The 23,744-nt window shown below is 32.7% G+C and overlaps 1 protein-coding gene across 2 annotated transcripts in view; it reads left to right on the top strand.

The window, feature by feature from the left end:
* Positions 1–14,338, top strand: part of LOC128991680 (chromosome-associated kinesin KIF4A-like) — a 50,198-nt gene extending 35,860 nt beyond the window's left edge. The window contains exons 18-23 of one of the 2 annotated variants that reach the window (XM_054414775.1): positions 242–454; positions 3,769–3,951; positions 5,084–5,233; positions 11,304–11,389; positions 13,017–13,085; positions 13,982–14,338. In XM_054414775.1, the coding sequence (XP_054270750.1) occupies positions 242–454; positions 3,769–3,951; positions 5,084–5,233; positions 11,304–11,389; positions 13,017–13,047 (663 nt within the window). In that variant the 3' untranslated portion in view covers positions 13,048–13,085; positions 13,982–14,338. The remainder of the gene's footprint in view (positions 1–241; positions 455–3,768; positions 3,952–5,083; positions 5,234–11,303; positions 11,390–13,016; positions 13,086–13,981) is intronic. The other variant, XM_054414776.1, reaches the window with a different exon arrangement.
* Positions 14,339–23,744: the final 9,406 nt, after the last annotated feature.

Below are 23,744 nucleotides of genomic sequence, written 5' to 3'. Positions count from 1 at the left end.
AACCTTTTAAGTTAAAGTTGTAATTGTAAGTTGAATTGTTAATTTTAAATCAATTTTGTAACTTTTTATTATAATAGTTTTTATTTTTTATACTATCAAGCAGTTTATTAAAAAAAAATTCCATGATTCTATTGAAGAGTTTCAAGTTGAACAAACGTATAAATAGGCTGTAAAGTCATTCGCTAACAGAAATATTGAAATGTGTAGAAACATATTTAACAAATAAATTTTGTTTGTTCAGGTAACAATACTCCTACAGAGACTGAAAGATATGGAAAGAGAGAGTTTTATTGCCAATAACACACGTGCTCCTCTAGAAGACCTATCTAACGTGGTAGAGGAAGAGACAGAAGAACAGAAGAGATCCACTGTAAGTGACAAACAGCTGATCAAACAACTTCAGCAGAGGGTGGAAGAGCTTGAGAAGCAGCAAAAAAAGATCCCCAAGAAAGAGGTGGGAATTCAGCTGTTATCTCTGCAAACTCATTAAACGTATCTCTGCAAATTCATTAAAAGTCTCACAAACCAAAAATAAAATAGCCCAGAGTAAATGTAGTTGATCGTATCTCAGCAAATTCATTAAAACATTCACAAACCAAAAATAAAATAGCCCAGAGTAAATGTAGTTGATCGTATCTCAGCAAATTCATTAAAACATTCACAAACCAAAAATAAAATAGCCCAGAGTAAATGTAGTTTTTGGAAGAGAGAGCACTTGGCTTAGGAATACGTAAAGGAAGAAGGAATGGATGCCCAACTAACTTATTTAAGATTTATGAGCAGTTTAGCATTCAAAAGTTGTAACATAATTAATTTTACATTTTACCTCTCTTCAGAAGGAATTAGTAGAATTGTCTTTACACAACTAACTGGCATTGCTATTCACTGTTACCCGTTTTGTAAGAGTCATTCTACAATCTACATACTACTCTTTTGCAAAGTAGTAGTAGGGTTTATGTTATCAACCGTCTGAAACTCTACTCTTAGAGCAGTTAGTTGTATATCCACTTGGTTCTTCCTTGATTTAATGTCACAATTTTTCTTTCTTCAAATTTATATGAATAATAAATATAACTTGGTAACCTCTGTGCTTTATAACATCCACAGGAGTACTGCAGTTCACAGAAGTCAGAACCTTGTATCATCAGGACTGATCAAAGAAAGTAATGCTCTTTTAGCGAATTTCCCATATAGGGAATAAGCTATTACCGTAGGTCTCATGGTAAGACTTAGACCCGGGACCGATTTACTTTTTCGTTTTGAGGTCCCCAGAGGCCAAAAACACCATCCGTTCAAATTCATATATATATATATATATATATATATATTTATATATGTGCCCGTTAGCGCGATAACTTGAGCAAAATTGATCCGATTTTGATGAAATTTGGTACAAACGTGTAAACCTACGTTTATTCGAACGAGTTCGCGAACCAGCATAATCGGACCATGGGATCAGGGGTTTATGGGGGGTTTTATGGGGTAAAAATGGGTTTTTCTCATTTTTGACCCTAAAAACTTCAAATTTCTAAATTTCTTTCTAGACCATTTTGAAGAGCTTAAAAAAACAAATAATTTAGTATATTGAAGTGTTTTTGAATGTTCATTGACTACGGAGAAAATTAAAAAAATTGTAAATTTAAAATTCCCATGTTATTCTTATGGAGAATAAATAAACTGTTGTAGTTTGCTTGTTTATGGATATATTTTAATCAAATTTGGCAATTTGGTTTATTTCATACTAAGCTATCAATACTTCAATTGAAAAAACACACCTCAACATGTTCCCCGTAGCAGCAAACCTAACTACTCACTAAAATTAATGTTATTTAAATAGGAAATAAATCTGAAAATTTATTGGGAATATTTTAAAAGAAATCAAGCCGGGAAAATGGAAATTCGCTTAGTATGCAGGTTTGCTGCGACGGGGGTATTTAATAATTGTGACAGGCATGTGTAAAAAAGTACTGTCTTAAATCTTGAAACAGACTTTATGATAGAAAATAAAAGCTTAGACTTTAGAAACTTTTTATACTCCTGTGTTATTTTTTTATATTTACTAGAGAACCGAGCCGCATAGTATAAAAAACATAATGCCAAGGAAAGCGTTATGCTTAAATTCGAGTAATTCTAGTTACATCTAAGAGTTGTTTAAACATAAGTTAGAAACTAATTTTAAATATCTGTATTTGCGTCGTCAAGGTTCGCCTAAATTATTTCTGCTCTCAGTTTTAACTGATAACTAAGTTGTAATGAATGCTAAACGATCATCTGCTTCAATTCTAGTTAACATGATGCTACAAAGTTTTTCCAGCATTGAGAATTGAAGAACACTGTTACCTTACTGATAACCTGTCTTAACTAATTTAAGTTGGGTCATTTTATTTCTTTGATTTGAGACATCCACCTGATCAAATTAATTTTCTCCGTAGAGTAACCTGAAAAGTGGGGTGAAATCAACCATTTCATGTGCTCCATTTTTTACCCACAAACTCTGGGATACCAATTGGACAGCTATAATCTGCTTTGAATAGGCTTTTCTCTTTTTGAACAGCGAATGTTATTTGCCTCTCCTGAGTCATTAAAGTAAACTTGATCGTTGAATCCATAAACACTAATTCATTCACTTATGTTTGGTCTTATATTGCCACTAAAACTATCAATGGCAAATGAGTTTTTGAAACTTCTTATTTTTGACTTGAAATGTCTGGATTGTGTTGGTGGATTCAGTCAAAAAACTTTGTATAAGTTTGTCCGAGGAACTGGCAACATAACCTAGAAGGAAACAATCCATTTGCGTTTTAGTAAATTGAAGTCAAGCAAGCAATACAAAAGTTTACAATATAAACATAAGGTCCACCAAGATTTGGTATAATCTTACTACTTAAACTTATCATATTCAATGCATTACTATAGTTTTTGAAATATCTCGATCCGTCAGTGTCAGAAGTAAACATTTCTTGGATGCATTCATTTCATCTGACATTAGGAAAGTTTACTTTACCACCGTGACAACACTATGTGCTTCGTATATTTTATCACTTCCAAAGTAAGTTGCATAGCAGAGCTGGCAAATATGATTCATCTCACCAAGTGAATGTGTATGTGAATGGGTATCTGTTAGACCAGGCCTCTCTTTTTCTACTCTCCTCATACGCATAAGATATCTTATTATTAATTGTCTCATCCTGCCGTAATCAATATTTCTTCTTTGAACTTGGAGCATTTTCTGTTCTTCCAACAAAACTGATTAGCTGTTTAACTTGGTCTTTTACTGAATATTACAAACATTAATATTTACTCCCAAAAAGCTAATGAGTTTCTTTTTGTAAACAGCTGTTTTTTGTTTTTAAATTTGTTCTATGTATTTCTTATGGGGAAAGCCCGACCTTTGAGAGGGTCTCACACCCTTAATAGTAGGAATTCTAAACCCTTATTGCAAAACTACATATTGAGACGAATCTTTTGACACCTTAAACGTTAAAATTGGTCCACAAATAAGGGAGGAGTTGCGTTAACAAAAAACGGCTTCACCTATTATATATATATATACATGCTTGCCTATTAATATATAGATATATCAGCTACTACTACTGAATACCTTTGTCTAAATTATAATTAATATTTTTTATTCTAAGTGTTTTTGCATGTTTGTTTATTATTCATATCTATTGCAGACAATTTCATTGATGCACTGCCTCTTATTTTACATTATCAATGCATGTGTTCATATGATAATGAAGATTTATTTGATTTGACTTTTTATAGAAAAAGACTTCCGAATGGAACGCTGCTATCACCCCTGAAACAAGAAGAAAGTTTTTTGAAGAAGAGGATGATGAAGACCTCGACCTTGATGATTCGTCAAACGATCCTGATTGGCGAAAGACACCCGTCTATCATAGGTTAAAAAGCATCAGGGAGAACATCAAGGATGCTCGAGGGAACGCGGTTAGTATGTACATCTCTCCAGTCGCTCTAGAAAGCCTAGCGCTGAGCTTTATATCAAAGATAGCTTCAGTCAGCTTAAATTAATCAGTTTTCTGCGGCCTTGTTCAACTTGAAAATATTATTCCTTCACTATTCATAATTGCTGACAGTGAATTCCAGTTGCTGTTGATTTTTTTTGTCATCAACTTAATACAGTATAAAACAGATTCTAGGTACTTATGTGATTTCTATTGCTCACTTAAACCACTTCATCCCAACACAGCGAGCACTAGTGCCCAATGCACAGGCTACCAATATATCTGCGCAAAGATACAGTTATTTCCATCCACTTTTGAGCTAGATGTGAGTTCCCTTATTGTTGTTAGGTACTTTCTCGACTGTTGTGCATAATAGAATTGATGTAAGGACTAAAAAACTATATAAAGAATTAGTGATGGTCAAAACCAGAAATTTTGAATCTCCAAACCGAAACCAAAACTTTAAAAATCGAATCCCGAATCTTGAATCTCAAAACCTAAACGCGAAACTTTTTTACTTAGCTGGTTACAAAGGTCAAGGTTACAAAAATACACATAATCATAAAATGTTAAGTATGCAATCAAAACTGAAAGAGATCGACTCCGGACTGTGACATAACATAGATATGTGATCATAAACAACTAACAAAAAAAATAAATTAAACTTTAACACCAACATAAACATGAACATTAGATTAATTAGAACATTTAGTGGTTAATATTTCTTTGTGTTTAGTAAATATTGATGTGAAACTGAATTGTACCAGTTATAGTATTTAAGATACCTTTTGAAGTTCAGGATAAAATTTACTTGTTTCATTACGTTAATGGTGATGTTTGCTCTGTTGCTACCAGCTTGTTTGGAAGCAGTGTTAAAAACAATAACAATGGCACAAAAAAATGTCAGCAGTTTCAAAAATAAAACTGCAAAAATCCTCAATTTCGAAACTTTTGAATCTCGAAACTTGGTGATCGAATCTCGAAACCGAAACTTTTCCTAAGTTTTGATGGTTTTGAGATTTGAGATTCGGTTTTGACACATCACTATAAAGAATACAACACATGATCGTTTTTCTGCACTAAAGGAGTTCTTAAACCCGGTTCTATGTTTATAGAAGGAGAAAGTAGCAGTGAAACGAAACATAAATGGGCAGCCCTGTTGTAATTGCAAGTTAGATTGTCAGCGGAAATCTTGCAGCTGCAAGAAAAATAACAGTTTGTGCACGGGGCTCTGTTCATGTGACGACGCTAAGTGCAAAAACAAGGTAAACACTACAGACATGAGTTACTTATAGTACATTTAAAAATTAATGTAATATAGGTGAGTCTGTTTGAATCTATGACAGGTATAAGTTATACTTTCCTTTTCAGATCTTTCTGAAACAGCTGAATGCAATGATTAATAAACTAAATAAACATGTGTTGAAAATAAATAGGCCTAAGTAATGTTTTCTTGAAAAAACACAAAAGAGTTACAACGCCTAGGAATATATTTCTAAGAATTCTAGTTCAATGCTTGGAAAAATCTACTGTTTAGTTAAAACTGCCTATTTTCAATCAATCATCAGATAGTAGTTATAGACATATGGAACATTCTCCGGGGAAATTGCAGCAGGGCAGATGAAATCCTAATACTAACTATGAACTGAATATCACTAAATCTGAACATAATGAGCTATGAACATTGTAAACCTCTTTTTGTTTGATTGAAAATTCCTACCTTTATGAATCTGTATATCTATCTTTGATTTACTTAACTATCTATTTAATAAATATCACACGAATACTAAAATTCCATGAACACAGATAGATATACTTCAAGAAATAAAAAACATACTTCAATTGACTACCACAGCTCTTTATAAACAGCCATGTTATCGTAGCTCCTAAGGTTTACAATAAACTCATTGGCCTCATCTAAAATTATAATAATAAACATTCAAGAGAAAATGTTATAACCGGTTGTTAAAAAAAACCACTGCATTCACTCTCTTTTTCTTGCCTAATTAATTTCTAAATCATTGTCTACTAGTGTACCCATTGCTCGAATTCGAGCAATTTCGAAGCATTACAGGCGACTCAAAGATTATGGAAATACTCACGATCTACACAACAGTTAGATATAATCAAAATCTTTTGTAAATATCTTATCTTTTTTCAAAAAGTTGATCTTATTTTTTTTGTGTTTTTAGTGTAAAAAAACATTATTTCTATTTCTTTTACTTCGTTGTGTTCTATGACAATGTTTCCATTGTTTGCAAATCGGTTATTTAAATGATTGCTCAAGAAATGTAGCACAGTGTTAATTCAGTTTTATTTGTAGCCTATATCAAATTGTCCGAGATTTCTCGCTCTTTTCCATTGTAATAATTACACCAACCCAAGTTTCGTCTACAGATGCAATATGCCTATAAGAATATCACCTACATACAATCTCCAAGAAGTGGTAAAAAAGGCAGAAACCAACCTATACAATAGATATAAGTTAACTCCATAAGAAATAATTTTAAAAGTTACTGTGATATTAGGATTTTCCACTGATTTGGTAATAGAACATTATATTGCAAAACATGACACGATGCAGGAGAAAATCAATTTTAAAATCAGAAAATTCCATTGCAAATACTGTACTTCATTTTGACAAATTTAGTGGGGTGGGTTAGCAACAAATTGCACCATAATATTTCACATCTGGCAACCAACGCGCCCCTTTGGATTCAGATAGTACATGCGCAGACGAGTCCAAAAAGTCCGGGACACAAATTTTTCGGGCACTCTATGGGTGTTGATGACGTAATCAAAATGGCCGCCAAAGTTGAGTGACATGATTCTACATTTCCCTATATAACTCGGGTTCATATTTTAATAATGCCCTACATTTTTAGTGATTATTAATCACGAAAAAATTACCTTTCCGATGGTGTACTTTACTTCATTGTTTAGATTCATAATACTACGAATATTTATAGTTTTATTAAATATTTTGTTTTTGATTTAGATTTTTTAAAATCATTTTGCTAAGTGTCGTGGATTCCGTTATACGTAGCTGAAAACGTCTTACATACACTTTTTTGTCAGAATATTACCTTTCTAACAGTATATATAACTTATATTTTAATACAAAAACACTGCTTAAAATTTGCCACAACAATGTATTGGTACACAGTGAGTCGTTATCACCCCGATGCAATTTATAAGAGGACCGAAAGGTAATAGCGCTATTGAGTGCTATTAAACTTTTACTTTCGTTTTAAAAATAGAGACAGTAAAATTAAGTACAAGAATTTAATACCCCAGCCGCAGCAAACCTACCGACTAAGCGAATTTCCATTTGTCTGAATTCGTTTTCAATTAAATATATTTTAATAACATTAGCTTTAACGAGTACCTAGGTTTGCAGCTACAAGGAAACTAATAAAGTGTGTTTTTTAGTAAAATATTGATAGCTTAGTATAAAATAAATAAATTTGCCAAGTTTGATCAAAATATATCCATAAACAACCAAACTACAACATTTTACAATATTGTCCATAAGAATAACATAGGAATTTTAAATTTACAATTTTTTTAATTTTCCCGTTACCAATAACCGAACAAAAACACTTTCACATACTAAATTAATTGTTTTTTTATCTCTTTTAAAAGGTCTAAAGAGAAATCGGGATATTTTGCGTTTTGAGGGTCAAAAGTGAGAAAAACAATTTTTACCCCGCAAAATCCCCTCCCCCCCCCTAAAGCCTCGTTCCCATGGTCCGATTATGCTGGTTATGCTGGAACTCATTCAAGTTAAACCCGCTTTACACCTTTAAACAAAATTTCATTAAAATCGGGCAAAAATTACTCAAGTTATCGCGTTCACCGATGTATATATATACAGGATGTCCCACAAAGGGTTTAAACGTTTGATTTTAGATTACTTGCCCATTTATGCTCCGAACCTTTTGAAACTTTAGACAATCTATAAAGAACGTTTTAAAAATATTCTGGGAAAGTTTCAGCTCCCTACCTCTTGTAAAAACAAAATCGGAGCATATTGAAAAATAGCGTTTTTGGTTTTGTAGAACATTTGTATTAACGCATTCTATGGAAATAAGGCTTTTTCATCAGGAAATTATACCATAGCCTAGTGATAACCCTAAAGTAGAGTCCAAATTTATTGTAACTGTTATCCATCACTAGTTAAAAATTAATAATAAATTGATTTATATGATATAATTAGTTAATAAAAACATTCAATATGCCACCATTTTGTTTCTACAAGGGTTAGGGAGATAGATCTTTCACAGAATGTTTTTAAACCTACTGTACTTTATAAATTGTGTAAAGTTTCTAAATGTTCGGTCCATGAATGGGTAAGAAATATAAAATCAAACGGTTAAACCTCTTCGTGGGACACCCTGTATATATATAATTTGAACGAATGGTTTTTTTGGCCTCTAGAAAAATCGAAATGAAAAAGTAAATTGGTCTTAGTCCGGGTCTAGGTCTTACCGTGCCACCTACGGTAATAGCTACTTCCCCCTATAGGGAAATTCGCTAAAACAAAAGAGTGTACAATACAATATTGTTTAAATTTTATATCAAAATTCATAAATATCATATACATCAAAAATATAATATAGGCTTAAATCACCCTTAGTGCTAAGCCTAAGTGCATTAACCCTTAGTGCCCATTGGCCAAATCTGTGGGCACAGTATTACAAAACATCAATATCAGTATAAATATAAATTATGTTATATATAAAATATATCTAACCAATAGATGGGGTTTTAGAAACAACTTGAGTAATTTTTGTCCGATTTTGATGAAATTTGGTTTAAAGGTGTAAAGTGGGATAAACTTGAATGAGTTCGCGAACCAGCATAATCGGACCATGGGAACGAGGTTTTAGAGGGGGGGGGGGAATTTTGCGGGGTAAAAATGGTTTTTTTCACTTTTGACCCTCAAAACGCAAAATATCCCGATTTCTATTTAGACCTTTTAAAAGAGATTAAAAAAACAATTAATTTAGTATATAAAAGAGTTTTTGTTCGGTTATTGGTAACGGGAAAATTAAAAAATTTGTAAATTTAAAATTCCTATGTTATTCTTATGGACAATATTGTAAAATGTTGTAGTTTGGTTGTTTATGGATATATTTTGATCAAACTTGGCAAATTTATTTATTTTATACTAAGCTATCAATATTTTACTAAAAAACACACTTTATTAGTTTCCTTGTAGCTGCAAACCTAGGTACTCGTTAAAGCTAATGTTATTAAAATATATTTAATTGAAAACGAATTCAGACAAATGGAAATTCGCTTAGTCGGTAGGTTTGCTGCGGCTGGGGTATTAAATTCTTGTACTTAATTTTACTGTCTCTATTTTTAAAACGAAAGTAAAAGTTTAATAGCACTCAATAGCGCTATTACCTTTCGGTCCTCTTATAAATTGCATCGGGGTGATAACGACTCACTGTGTACCAATACATTGTTGTGGCAAATTTTAAGCAGTGTTTTTGTATTAAAATATAAGTTATATATACTGTTAGAAAGGCAATATTCTGACAAAAAAGTGTATGTAAGACGTTTTCAGCTACGTATAACGGAATCCACGACACTTTGCAAAATGATTTTAAAAAATCTAAATCAAAAACAAAATATTTAATAAAACTATAAATATTCGTAGTATTATGAATCTAAACAATGAAGTAAAGTACACCATCGGAAAGGTAATTTTTTCGTGATTAATAATCACTAAAAATGTAGGGCATTATTAAAATATGAACCCGAGTTATATAGGGAAATGTAGAATCATGTCACTCAACTTTGGCGGCCATTTTGATTACGTCATCAACACCCATAGAGTGCCCGAAAAATTTGTGTCCCGGACTTTTTGGACTCGTCTGCGCATGTACTATCTGAATCCAAAGGGGCGCGTTGGTTGCCAGATGTGAAATATTTTTCAGCTAACCCACCCCACTAATTCAATAAATAACAATTTAAATATTAACAGCTGTTGCATTAAAAAGTAGTGTAGAATTATGCATATGGTCGTAATGTAAACAAATCTGAAGAGGCAACTTTAAAAGCTTCTAGGGCAGAGCCCCAAGGGAATTTACCTCTTTCCTCTTTTGATGGCTCATCTACAGACCAAGACCTTTCTTTAGAGACCCCTATCAAGTTTCTACGCCCAGCCTTTCTCTCAAATTAGCTGTGACAAAAACCCCGTTTTCCTCCATAAGAATAACATGGGATGGGAATTTAAAGGCCACGGGGGCAGAGTCCCAAGGGAATTCACCATGTTTCTCTTTTGATGGCTCATCTACAGACCAAGACCTTTCTTTAGACACCTCTACCGAGTTTCTACGCCCAGCCGTTCTTTCAAAATAGCTGTGACAAAGAAAAACAGTTTCAAATTAATATATAGATATTTAAATACAAATCCCCACTCTTTATTAATAGTATCTAAATTATTTTTCACATTAAAACTAAAAAATTATACTTTTATCAATGTATGATTTTTATAAGAAATTATTTATTTTCTACTTTATCTATGACTAGCTGTACCCGCGGGCTTTGCCCCGTTTAACATGGCTCAATCACGTCCTGGTTGAAGTTCGTTCGCTACGCTCACTCACCTTTAGGTTGGAGCTCGCTCGCTGCGCTCACACGTCCTGGTTGAATCACTGCACTCTGTTGGTAATCCTTGTAACTTTAATGCTATTGAACATAATAGAACAGAACCAACTTGTTTAATTGAAACAGCTGTTATGATTCATTAATTCCATTTAAATATGAGTACTCATTAGGTTGATATGGGAAACTCCAGAGCCACTGGGGAGGAGCCCGAGAGTCCGATCAGAATAAAAACCACTTAGTTTTCCTATTTAATGCCTAAAGAATCAGTGTACCAAATTTCAGCCTCCTAGGTAAGTGGGAAGTGGGAGAATTAGTGATGAGTGAGTGAGTGAGTCAGTCAGTCAGTCAGTCAGTCAGTCAGTCAGTCAGTCAGTGAGGGCTTTGCCTTTTATATATATAGATTGATGTTCCAGGCCAACTTGAAGAAGGAATTAATATTTTTAATTAATTATTATGTTCTATATTTTTATACTATACAATTTAAGTTAGTTTTATATTCACACTACATTTGTTTCATGAAAATTTGTAAAATGCACTCTGACCTATCCTATCATACTTTATTTACTGTACTGAATGGAAATAAATATATTTATTTGATTTGATAATCTGACACCCACCCAGTCCTTGTGAGTGTCAGATTCCCAGACTCAACTGACAACAATCCATTATTCTAATGATTTGACTTCAAATGTGTTAATGATTTATTTTCAGGAACAGTATGCAAATATGTCATCAACCATGAGTCCCAAAAATGATTCAACAAGCGATGACAGCAACATTTCATTTAAAAAACCGAGGTAAGAAAAAATTAAAATGTGTATCAATGCTTGTTTTAAATTATTTTCTTTGTTAGCAACTTGCCTAAAACCTTGCATGAGAAATTAACAAGTTGAATCACACACAGCTTTGTAATTAGATTTTAGAATGCACTTCCAATTTACATTAGACAATAGAAAGAAACAACTGCAATATGTGTATTATTCAATAAATTGCTAACCCATTTTACTTTTTATATTACAAATTCAATTTACATTTTTGCTGCACTTGTAGTTATTGGTTTGGGAGTGTTTTCACAAACTCCAAATTTCACCAACTCCAGTAGTAAGGTGTTTAAACATTTTAGAATAAAAAGTCATTATTCATATTGTATGTACAATACACAAATAGTGTGAAATGTCAATGTCAGACTACATCAGATTTTTTTACATTTTTATTTTATTTTACAGATAAGAATAATTACATATTGTTTGTATTTTTTCCCAGCAGAGCATCTCAACATGTTCTTATTTTTTTACATTGGAAGAATCTTCAAATGAATAATAACTCTTTTTTAGCAAATGATTCTTAAATAATTTTTTGAAATTATTTTGTTTTACTTTACTTTCAAATTTGGTAATAAAATTGTTCAAAAAATTGATAAAAGTTGATCCTATAATAAGGATTTCTTTGTAGAAGCTGAGATTATGTTTTGATAAATTTATATCATGCTTATTTCTAGTGACATATGATTTTTTAGTTGATTGTTGACACATTACACATTCTAGTACCGGTAGCCTATATATTGAATATATAGAGTCAAATTTAGTTTTGAAAGTTTATCTTTCACAGTTAATATAAACAGAGCGATTCACGAACTCCAAATTTCACCAAGTCCAATAACATAAGTTCTAAATAATCATCGTTTCACAAACTCCAATAGAATTTATAATAGTATATAGTAATAGTAGGCCTATATATAAATAAAATAAATAAATATTATCGTAATAAGCAGAACATTTCATGAGCACCAAAATTCACCAACTCCAAAAGTACAGTCCCGGCAAAAGTAGCTGCAGGGGTTGTCACGTTCAGATTGCAGGCACCGTCCGCCATGGTTAGGTTAGGTTGGATTAGATTCTTTACAATGATTAACGGACCCAAAATGTTATGTGGCGCATGGCTAATAATCTGACCGGGGCAACCCCTGCAGCAACTTCTGCCAAGGACTGTACTTTTGGAGTTGGTGAATTTTCGAGCTCGTGAAACGCTCTGCTTATTAAATTAATACCATTGGAGCTCATGAAATTTGGAGTTCGTAAGCCTCACCCATTTAGGTTTTTGTCCTAAATTTTGCTTTGATGTTGCAAGTACAGTAGTAAAATAATTGTAGGTGAGCGTCATTAATTCAAAATTGTAATGTTGACAGGATTTTGAAAGAATTTTACCATCTCTATCTTCACGATATTGATTTTGGTTGTAACCCTTTAATCAAGGACCTAAGTTTTTACGTCATCCAATATGCCTCTAGGTCACATTTATACATGATTAGGTCAAAGCTCTCCAAGTTGCATACATAAGGTCCTTTTTAATTTTTTATCTACAACTTATTTATTTACAGCTTATAACTATTTAAGAAAAGATAACTTAATCAATGTTGTGTTATAGGGAAAACACTGAAAACAGTACTATTGTTTAAAATCTAAAGAAAGTGACTTCAAGAGCGCTACTGAAAAGGTAGAATTCAAAATAAGTAATTTTGTTTTCATCATTTGTAATTTTCATCAATCATATCATTGGTCATTCATTTAATGTTATCTGATGATATATGCTGAACATTTAAAGGTTTTAGAGAAAAACATTTAGAGGAATATTTAAAGGTTGTTTTGGACTAAACATGGTGGTGGTACAGTATTTTCTTATAGATCTTGCATGCTCTACGATCTTACGTGTTTGATCTTTTACTAAAATATATTAATATTGCTCATCTAATCTTACCTGAGACGTATTGATCATTTTATAAACGATTATTTTTATTTTATAGTTAAGTAAGTGCATAGGTTATATTCATAATTCATCAAGCTGCCATTATTGTGATTGAAAAATCACAAATCAATCCGATTGAGCCCCTTTAAGCAGCTCCTTATTGTGGATTTCAGCAAGCTTACATATGAAAACAAAGACATCTGGGGTTTATAGTTTTTTTAAATTCATTGCTAAGCCCCTGAGCTGTAGATAACTTTATTGTTAGAACAAATTACTTACGTCAAATAGCTCAATACCTGATAGTGAATTTCAGTCAGTACATGTTTCGACACATTGTGTCATCATCAGCTGAGTACTTTAAGTGTTGTATTCAACCAGATGGCTTCGAACACAAAAACCACACAACAGGTAAACATTTAAAAGAGACATTGTAGGCCTGCTTACAAACGGAAAATGCTTGCTGAACATACAGTCGCGACATTGGTCGGGGACGGAGTCTGTGTGTCGTTTTTGTGTTATGTGTTAATTTATTGAACTATGACGAAGTCATCTCGTGGAATACAAAACTTCACAAGTAAAGTACTAAGCTGATGATGACACAATGTTTGTTTAATGTGGGTTTATTAACAATGTTTGTATTTTCCTAGGTTGATGCCGCTCAACTAGTTTTAAATTCTGGAGAATCAGTGTAAATGTGAATATAAGTAAGAGAAAGACTAATGTATATAATTGTTTTTATCTTTAGACATATGATTATTTTTAAACCCATATTCAATAATTAGTTTTACAGCCAATTTTAATTTTAGCCCTTGGTTGAAATTCTCTGATTTTGAATATTATGTAAAAAAAAATGAATGAAGAATTAATTCCCCTCAAAAATTGATTAACATCACCAATGTCAAAGTACTTATTTACATTTGTTGTTGTTAATGTTGTGAACTCTACAAACGTCAAAGTATTTTTTTACAAGTTTTATTAATGGGTTGAACCTGTATATATTTATGTAGTTTATTACCGTCCTCTTATTTAATTAAAATATAGCCTAATGTTTTAAGGATCTCTTGTTATCACACTGTTTTAATAAATTATTAAAAAATGTACATAAAATGTGTATCATTTTATAACGCCTCCTTTCATATAATGTATTTTTTCTACAGTGAAAAAAACTAAAAACAATAAAGAAAACAGTTTTAATGCTAATTTCAAAATTACCAGTAGTAGTTTTGTTTACGGAATTGAATTAACAAAGTAAATTCTCATACTGGTACGTGATGCATCTTATGATGTTTAAACAATAATTTAAGAATGGAAAAATAAATAACATGAAAAGGACTCTTTATGAAAGGACTGTGCACAAAGACTCTTTAACATAATATCTTGGATAAGTTAGAGAATTTAAAAAAATATGAATCTCAATTTTAAATTTTGTCCAATAAGCTTATTGCTTAACATTGGAAGCTATCTTCTTTTTATTTTTTTAAATCAAGATATCTACACTATTTGGAATTAAAATCTGAGTTTTATTGCAACTTAATACTGTTTAATGTGTGAAAGATATCAATGTCAAAGGGTAAATTATTTGCCACCGAGTTTCATCTGTTATTTTAAGGAATGACACCTGCCTTCTATCACTTTATAATCCTTATATATAATACGTGAAGGCAATTTTTACGAAAAACTACTCCTCCGTTAATAATTGACGGATTTTTACAAACCAAGTGTCAAAAGAAAGTATTTTTTGTGTAGACGCCCCCTTTCACAAATTCCTGTAATAAAAGTCTTCGGGCTTTGCCTCACAGGCCATCAAAATCCCAATGTATTTCTTATGAAGAAAAGATTTTTTTTGTTAACTCAAACAGAGGAATAATTAGTATTAATTACAGCTGTTCATTGTAAACACATTATACAAACTACAAACAAGAGTGTTTGTTTTCAGAGTGAGTTCGTTTTCAGTTTCGTTAGATGGATGGAGTGAGCGTTCTTTTTCAGAGTGAGTTCGTTTCCAGTTTCGATAACTGGAGTGGAGTGATTGATTACATTATCTTTGAGTTGACTCTTTTTCAGTCAATGGAAATTGTGACTGTTATTTGTAAAAAAAAAAACTCCTTTAACACGTTCGCTACTGAGCGTCGCATATATGCGAGGTAAACATTTGAATCTTACACATAGACCGGCTGTCACTTGGATAACAGTACACACAGACCACGGGCGAAAACCTGTAAAACAGCGATCATTTACATTGTGATACGCTACAATCGTGTTTGTAAATAAATTATTCTTGTTTCTTTGTATTTTTTATAACCTTTTGTAATGTCGCATATTTGCGACGCCCGGTCTACAGCGAAGACAATAGTGAAAATTATCACAGTTTTCTTAAAATAGACAGTTCATTTTTTTGTGTTTTAAGGTAAAAGTAAGTAAAAAATAAACAGATTATTCAAGAACAGTTTATAACTGAACAAATATAAAAGCTACTTGTAGGATAATGCAGCATACATACTGCATACATACAGTGATGCAGAAAAGTAGACCACTTTTTCCAACTATTATAAAACGTCACCAATCATCATATCCACAGACCAAGCGACGCAGTTGTGCGTCAGACATCTCTGTAGACCACTGTAGGGAATTTAGTGCCTTCAAATTGACCACTACAAAGATATAAGCGTTTTAATAACATTAGAACCCCGACGCAAATATGCGTCGGCAGTCTATTTTAATGTGACTAGCCGACAGCAGTCTATGGGTGGAAACTGGCTGTCGCTGGTCCATGTGAATGGAAAATTTCGTACTATTGCAGTAGCAAACGTGTTAATATTTTGCAATTGCTTGAATTCGAGCAACAGGTGCACTAGTTATTTTTATAATGGGTACTCAATAGAGGAAACAGAATTTTTGATTAGTACAATCCTGTCCATTCCCAGGGGTGCCCACAAGGGGGGGCTGTGACGCAGACTGCGTCATTAAAATTCTTGGGGGGGGGTTCCAGAATTTCAAATGGGGGGGGTGGCTAAAGATAATTGCAACTGTGTTTAACGTGACGACAATCAATATAAAGTCGCCAGATATAAAGTCGATTAATTAATGACAATAGTTATATTATTGAATTCAATTAGTTAAAATAGGGTTTTAGGATAGTTTAGGATTCGTGGAGGAAGTTATTATTCAAGATTAGCAAGACGTGAGATTTAAGAGGGAGGGCACGGAATGGCTCAGCTGCTGTGTTAGATAAAAAATAACGCGTGGTACAGACACGTCCAGCTACACCGCGACTCAGCACAAAACGCTTTGTTGACATAAAACTTGTTAAAATACAATGAAGTAGCATACTTTACACTATTGTGTAGATACTCGATTAGCTGAGTGAATAGGGAGGGGGGTATTGAAAAATACGGTTAATTCATTATAGTATAAATAAACATAACTTTTTACAACCCCATTAAAACGCTGTAAACAGCCATTAACATCACGATTTGCATTTTTATAAACGGAATTGAAATTCAATATTGCACAATCATTATTGTGCAATAACATTATTATTGTACATTTCAAATCATTTATCTTGGTTCAGTTGCGCAAACGGAAACTTTTAATTATGGCTAACTCAAACTCAACTAATAACTAGCCAAACACTGCATTGCTATAAATAACGTAAATATTAAAGGACCCTTTAGAAAGTGTTATAAGCTACTGCTCATGATAGACGGATAGGCTACCGGTAGGTGCTGTATCACAGCATAGGAATTGATAAATAAGTAACAAAAAAAGTGTAAAATTATATTTAGAGATAATAAAAACACTCTTAAAAAAGAATGTGACGAGAACAATCTTGTTATTCTTTTTCTTTGTTCTTAGGTTCTTTACTAGGTTTCTCTTCAATTCATACACAAATGCATCAAGTCGCCATATTTAGGCCTATTCATTGCCCAATCACAGCCTTACTAAAGTTACCATGGTTACTAATCACTCAATCACAGTTTACTAAGCATTATATCGTCACCATTCCCCAGCTGTTGTATCTGAAATCTGTTGTAACATAGCGCATAGCAGACAGAAGTGTAAAACGGAGCAGACGATTGTTGGCGCAAGCGTTGTTTCCATTTCATTTTCATCAAAGGAGCTATGATGTTTCCAAAGGGAGGGAGAGGCGATAGTTATATCAAGAGAAAGACGCTGACAATTCGTTAAGCAGAGGTTACGAACGCTATACAGATATTCTGGCAATACTGTAACAAATTCCTTAAATTGAGGTGACTTATAAAACTCTAATTTTGTTTATATAGAAAGATAAGTTTCCCAGTCCTGTACAACACCGATTCACGGTCTTTTCCCGGTAATCAAAATTAAAGTACAACTTGATACACACAGAATCTCCGGTTCCCGACCTGGATGGTGGCTAGTTATTTAATTTAATTTACAGTTACATATACATATTAGTACCCGTGATAAATCAAACCCGTTATGTAAGCCAAAGCCACACGGTTATTAATCTCACTGGGTTTTGGATTTGCTTACAAACGTGATCGGAAATGGTTAGGGCCTACACAGTATTCGTATAAAACATTTATGTAAAGATATCAGTGACAGCTAGAAAAATGAATCTTTATCAAAACAGCTGTTCGTAATTTAATATATGACGTGTTCTTTTAACAGATTATTAGTATTTCATAAATGGCGTATGTAGAACATGGAACATAGAGGAAAAAAAACTAGAAAAATCACAAAAAATTGGGTTTTTGATCGTCCGTTATTTTATTTCCAAAATAGTGAGGCCATATTTGATTGGCTAAGGACACTCGCCAATCCTGTGAATACAATTAAACCATTAGAATCATAATCGGTACTCTAGTTTTCTTTAGAGTAGGCTGCGTAAAATGCCTTCTGGGCCGTGACAGACGGACATAAATTATTGAGATAAGACATGTTTCAATTTCTTCAATGTATAAAACGTAAAAATAACCCAAAATATGTATAATTCTGAGCAATGTACAGACAAAACCATAACTTTATTTATATAGATTAACTGGGTTTGGATTTTCAATATCTAAAAAAAACGTATAAAACTTCTTTTAGTTTTACAAATAGTGCTGGGCGGGGGAATAATGTTTCTCATTTGTTGTGTACCTCATTTATGGTGGGGGGGGGGCTGTGGCTCAATTGGGGGGGGGTGCGTCATGAGTCTAGGGGGGGATGGGCACCCCTGCCATTCCTACATATACTATAGGATAGTAAAAAAAGTCACAATCATGAGTATGTTGCTGTATAGGCCTTTTCATACCGGCGTACTGTACGTACAGTTCGTACAGTACGTACTGTACGCGGTCCTTTCACACCGCACAGAAACTTCCAAAACGTACACTTGTTCGTTTGCAGTCAGACAAGTAACACTGGCTGAGCACGTGGTTTGGAAGTGTTCACTGCGCATGCGCGAGCCCATGTACGTACGTTTTAGAAAAATCGCTCCCCGAGCGATTCACACAAAACCATCGCGTACGTACTGGACGTACAGTACGTTCTGTACGCGCGGTGTGAACGAGCTCATATGATAACATGGGCAGCGATTTGATGAAAAAAAAACGTACAGTACGTCCAGTACGCCGGTGTGAAAAGGCCTTAAAGTCGGAGTTCACATTTTTAGCGGATTATGTAAAGTATAAGCGGTTTAAGTCAATTGAAAATGTTTTTATATAGAAATGTATGCATGTTGATATCATGCATACATATCAAGTTTTAATATGCCATTTACTGGATATTTGAGAAAATCCCTTTTATATTTTGCTTAGGTGAAAAAATCCAAGTTACTGTTGTTGTAGACCTACAACTGTTTAAGGCCTTTGATGAAGAAAAGAACTTTAATCAAACATTATGTACGGCTTTTATGTTACAACATTTCAATAAGGTTATAGTGGAACTGTTTTATTAAAAAATTAGGTTTAAGCGTGTAAACTTTAGTATTACAGAGGGAATGATATTCTGGCCAAAAACAGTATGTGGTTTCAGAGTGAATAGTCCAAAGCTCCCGGTGAAAGGGCGGTTAATGTTGTATATGTGAATGAATAAGTTCTCCCTTAAGTTTTAACTTCAGTAGTCAAATATGTTAAACTAACTTTGACGATTATGTATTCATAGATTTAATAAAATACAGCTTTGTGTTATCTACAAGATAAATTTGTGTTATCATTTCAAACTAGGAATATTCTTTGTTTTTTTTTATATTTTGTATCAGATTAAACATTTACTTTTTAAAATTTTACTGTCGTGAGCAAAGCCTTTGCTAGTATTTATATGCATTTGAACAGATGGAGTTCTTTGCCTCTAGGGGCATCAAAACGAAAAAGTAAATGGGTTCCGGGACTAGGTCTTACTAAGAGACTGCTGTACGGTAATAGATTATTCTCTATTTAAGAAATTCGCTAAAAATATGAAAAAATAAAAAGTCTTAAATGTAGACAACACAACATAAAAATCTACTAATAAAAATATGTTATTCATGAAAAAGTTTTAATTTAAAGCTACACTTGTAAGGGGCGTTTTGAAAATAAACAAATTCAAGTTTTCATTTCTCATTTCCCAAATTAATTATAATATTAGATTAGATAGAAGTTTTATAAAGACAAACGACATTGTCTTGAAATTCTAATAACTAAAAAACACTTGCATTACCACCATGTTAAACCCGTAATATTATTAATTTATGTTTATGGTTGTAAACAAATACAAAAGATCATTTATATCTAGGCTTAATGTGATTCGTTAGATAATTCAGTTGCTAGATGCGGGCATTGCCAAGATATAACCCACATCATAGATGCCCCTATGACCCTATGAGTGTCTATGGTATGTTTAAGACAGTTTAGTCAAACTTCGCATGTTCATAGTCATCTAAAACAGTCTTATTTACCGAGTAGTGAGCGTGAAGTGTTGAGTGGATCAGTGTTTTAATTATCCGAATCAGTGATAGTTAAATAAGTTTATAGCTACGGTGCAACTATTTGTCTCATAATGATACTAAGCAACTTAAATTTCATCACCGTTGTTTTACAATTTATTTCTGGATTTGGAACATTAACTTTTACCGCTCAATATATTGAAAAAAAAAATCAAAACAGACTATCAGCAATAGCGCTTTCAGACTCAATAGCAACTCTTTTATCTTCTTTCGTTATGACGATTTGTATGTTGAAAACACAAAGAACTTGTGATCTAACAGATTTGTTTTTAACTTACGCTTTGATATTCATGCCGTTTATATACGGTTTTGTATCACAAGTTGTATGGAACTATCAATGCAGCACCATGAGAAACGATATGTCTTATGAAGGAAAAAGCAAGACGACCAACATTTTGTTGATTAACTTTGTTACAAGTCTGTTTTTACTTCCCATACTTTTTGTGAATCCTAAAGAAGTTTTCTTACAAAAAAAAGAGGAGGGAACAATATGCACAAACATTATGCTATCTTCAACTTTTGTAGAAAACTGTGAAAAGGTTACCTTTTACAGCAATGAATATTTAAATGAGTTCCTTTTTGACACAAATCAATCAAGAGAGGATGTTATGTATTTTAAGGACAGGAAAGATTTGTTGAACGATACAGCAGTGATTGTTAAAAAGATCTATCAACTGGTGAATGAGCAGATCAACACAAACACGTCAAAACACCCTGAGAATAGACCTGCTGCAAGAATACCAAGAGTGTTTGTGGATACAAAAGCAGAATATTTGATAAACCACTTTGCAGGAAATACACTTCTGAACAAAACCAAAACAGTTTCAAAAGAAATCAAGGAACAAGGCAGCAGTGTGGTACAACTATTGAACCACTCAAACAGTCAAGAAAATGCTTCAAACCACTCACAAATAGGTGTAAACCTGTTTAGCACCGATAGGTCAACTAATTATGAAACTAATTTAGATGAACCGTCTGATAATAATATTTTATTAGCTTACAACCATGAAAATAGCTCCACTACATTCATGCCTGATGAAATTGGCCAAATAAACTTTGTTAGCATATCTAATGTGACTTTACACAACAAAAGCATAAGTAAAAGTGGCACTTTCACTGGATGTGTTTTACAAAAAGACAAAGAAAAGATGTACCTCGTTTTTTTGCTATTATTTAGTTATTTTATTCCTTTACTTGTAGCAGTGATTTATTACAACAAAGCGTGTATTCAAAATTTACAAATTGAAGAAAACAATGTGATTAAAGACAACAAGAATGTGATAAAATGTACAAGGCGAATGATGGTTATTTCAGTTATACTTCTTTCGCCCAACTTTTTTGGTTTATTTTTAGACAGTATGATGTGCATGATGCTTCCGGATTGGCTACAATCAATATTGTTCACAGCAACTCAAGTAAGCGATTGATGTCAGTTTCATAGTCAGATAGTAGTTGTAATTTTTTTTAGGTTAGCAAGGCATTTCTATTTCCATATTTTATAACATTTTTATCCATTACGTTATGAGCATCGCATGGGTAGATTGAAACCAATCTAAAGTTCAACTTGTTTAAACCAAGACTTAAAAGTTTATTAAACATTATTGTGTGTGAGAGACGTCGAAAGCTTTAGATTGATCCATAAAAATCCTAACTTTATTTCCTCCATCATGAATCTATAATTGTTCCTTTAAATCAGTCCATCATGAATCTATAATTGTTCCTTTAAATCAGTGCTGAAGTTACATGCCTGTTGCGCTAGTGGTCCTCACTACCCTTGTGATGGCACCAGGGATAGTTTTACTTATTTTGATAACAATTTGGATTTTGACTCAGGTATTGTCGAAATTAATATAGGCCTAGTAGCAAAAAAGTGTGATGAAAAATGTTTAAATTTGAATGTTTAAAAAATTAGTGTTTTGTGGATCCAAATTTTTTAGGAACTAAAAAAAAATACTTGTTGGTGTGTGCGAGTGCAATAGTTGTACACCTACATGGCGGTCTGGGCCATCTGATGAAGAAATTTGAATATGAGTGAAAGGGAGTCTACCTTAAACAATCGCTTGGATATCACAGCTTTAAGCCATTACATTTATTTTCAGATCCATCCAATAGTCAGAAATGCTGTTGATGTATTAGCAATAAAAAACTGTGCTAAATCCAACATTAGTAAAGTTCATCCTGGGCAAGAGTGAGAGACTACATCTGAGTAGAAGATGGAAGTGAAGTTCCTGCATAAAATCATTCTCAACAGATAATACCCACGTGTTAAAGTTACAAGACCTGTATAGTTTCAATAAAGAATAACTTTAATGACCCTGTTATAGGTACCAACGAATAGAGTAAAATCCACGGTTTTCTTTCTTCTAGAGAAACATAATATGCTGTTATCAAACGTAAAATTAGGATCCTGAAACACAATTGTATAAACATTATGTAATAAAATTGATTGTATATATCTATACTTATTTAATACGCAAGCAGGTTTTTTGTGACAATTACTCCTCCGAAACTACTGAACCAATTAACATGTTTTTGGTGTCATTGGAAAGAGCGTAACGTGAAGTTGTGCAGGAAACTTTCTTTTTAAGGAAATAATTAGAGAGTGAGGCCCTGGGGCCCTTTAAAGTTTCGTATTTATCCATAAGATTAACATGGAAAACAAAATTTGTTATGGAACTCCAGCTGTTGTCAGAAATTAAGAGTGAAATATTTATTGATGGTATCCATGGTAACAAAGAACAAACCCACAAAATTTAAAAATGTAAACAAGCAGAACTAACTGTCAAATTAATTTTGATTTCACAATTCCACACAGCTGGTTCAAAGATATTAAATACTGCATGATTATTAGAACAGGAACGGTAGGGAACATAAACATTAATCAAATATGTCATTCAACATTGATTAAATTGAACTGTCAAACTATATGTTAATGTCATTAGTATGGAATTCTTTCAACATCATTTGTTGATCGAGTTAGTTTCAATATTTTTGAACTGCTGTAATAATATTTTACAGGAAATAATTGTTAGATAAATTCGTGGATGTAAGTAATAATTCAGATTCTTCAATCTTTGCTGTTATTAAAATTGTGTATCTGCAGCAAACCTTCAGACTAAGCGAATTTCTATTTACCTGGCTTAATTAATACAAAGATTAATTATTCCCTTAAAATGGTCATTTTTCCAATTTAAATAACATTAAGTTAATTTTAATATGAGTACTTAGGTTTGCTGCTACAGGAAAGATAGGTGTGTTTTTGTTGAAATGTTGATAGCTAAGTATGATTGTTATTGGTTTGCCAATCCTGTAATACTTTACAATTGCTCGAATTCGAGCAACATGTACACTAGTATAATGTTTATATTTGAACCCTAATCATAAAGCCTCTTTCAAACACTTGATAGCAAGAAACAGATATGTATCAGAAGAAATCCTACTATAATATTATAAATGTGAAA

This window comes from Macrosteles quadrilineatus, unplaced genomic scaffold, assembly GCF_028750875.1.
Source record: "Macrosteles quadrilineatus isolate MER2022 unplaced genomic scaffold, UCM_ALF_1.0 Scaffold_4__1_contigs__length_99947679, whole genome shotgun sequence".
Classification (NCBI taxonomy): Eukaryota; Metazoa; Arthropoda; class Insecta; order Hemiptera; family Cicadellidae; genus Macrosteles; species Macrosteles quadrilineatus.
This window is presented reverse-complemented; position numbering and strand designations above follow the sequence as displayed.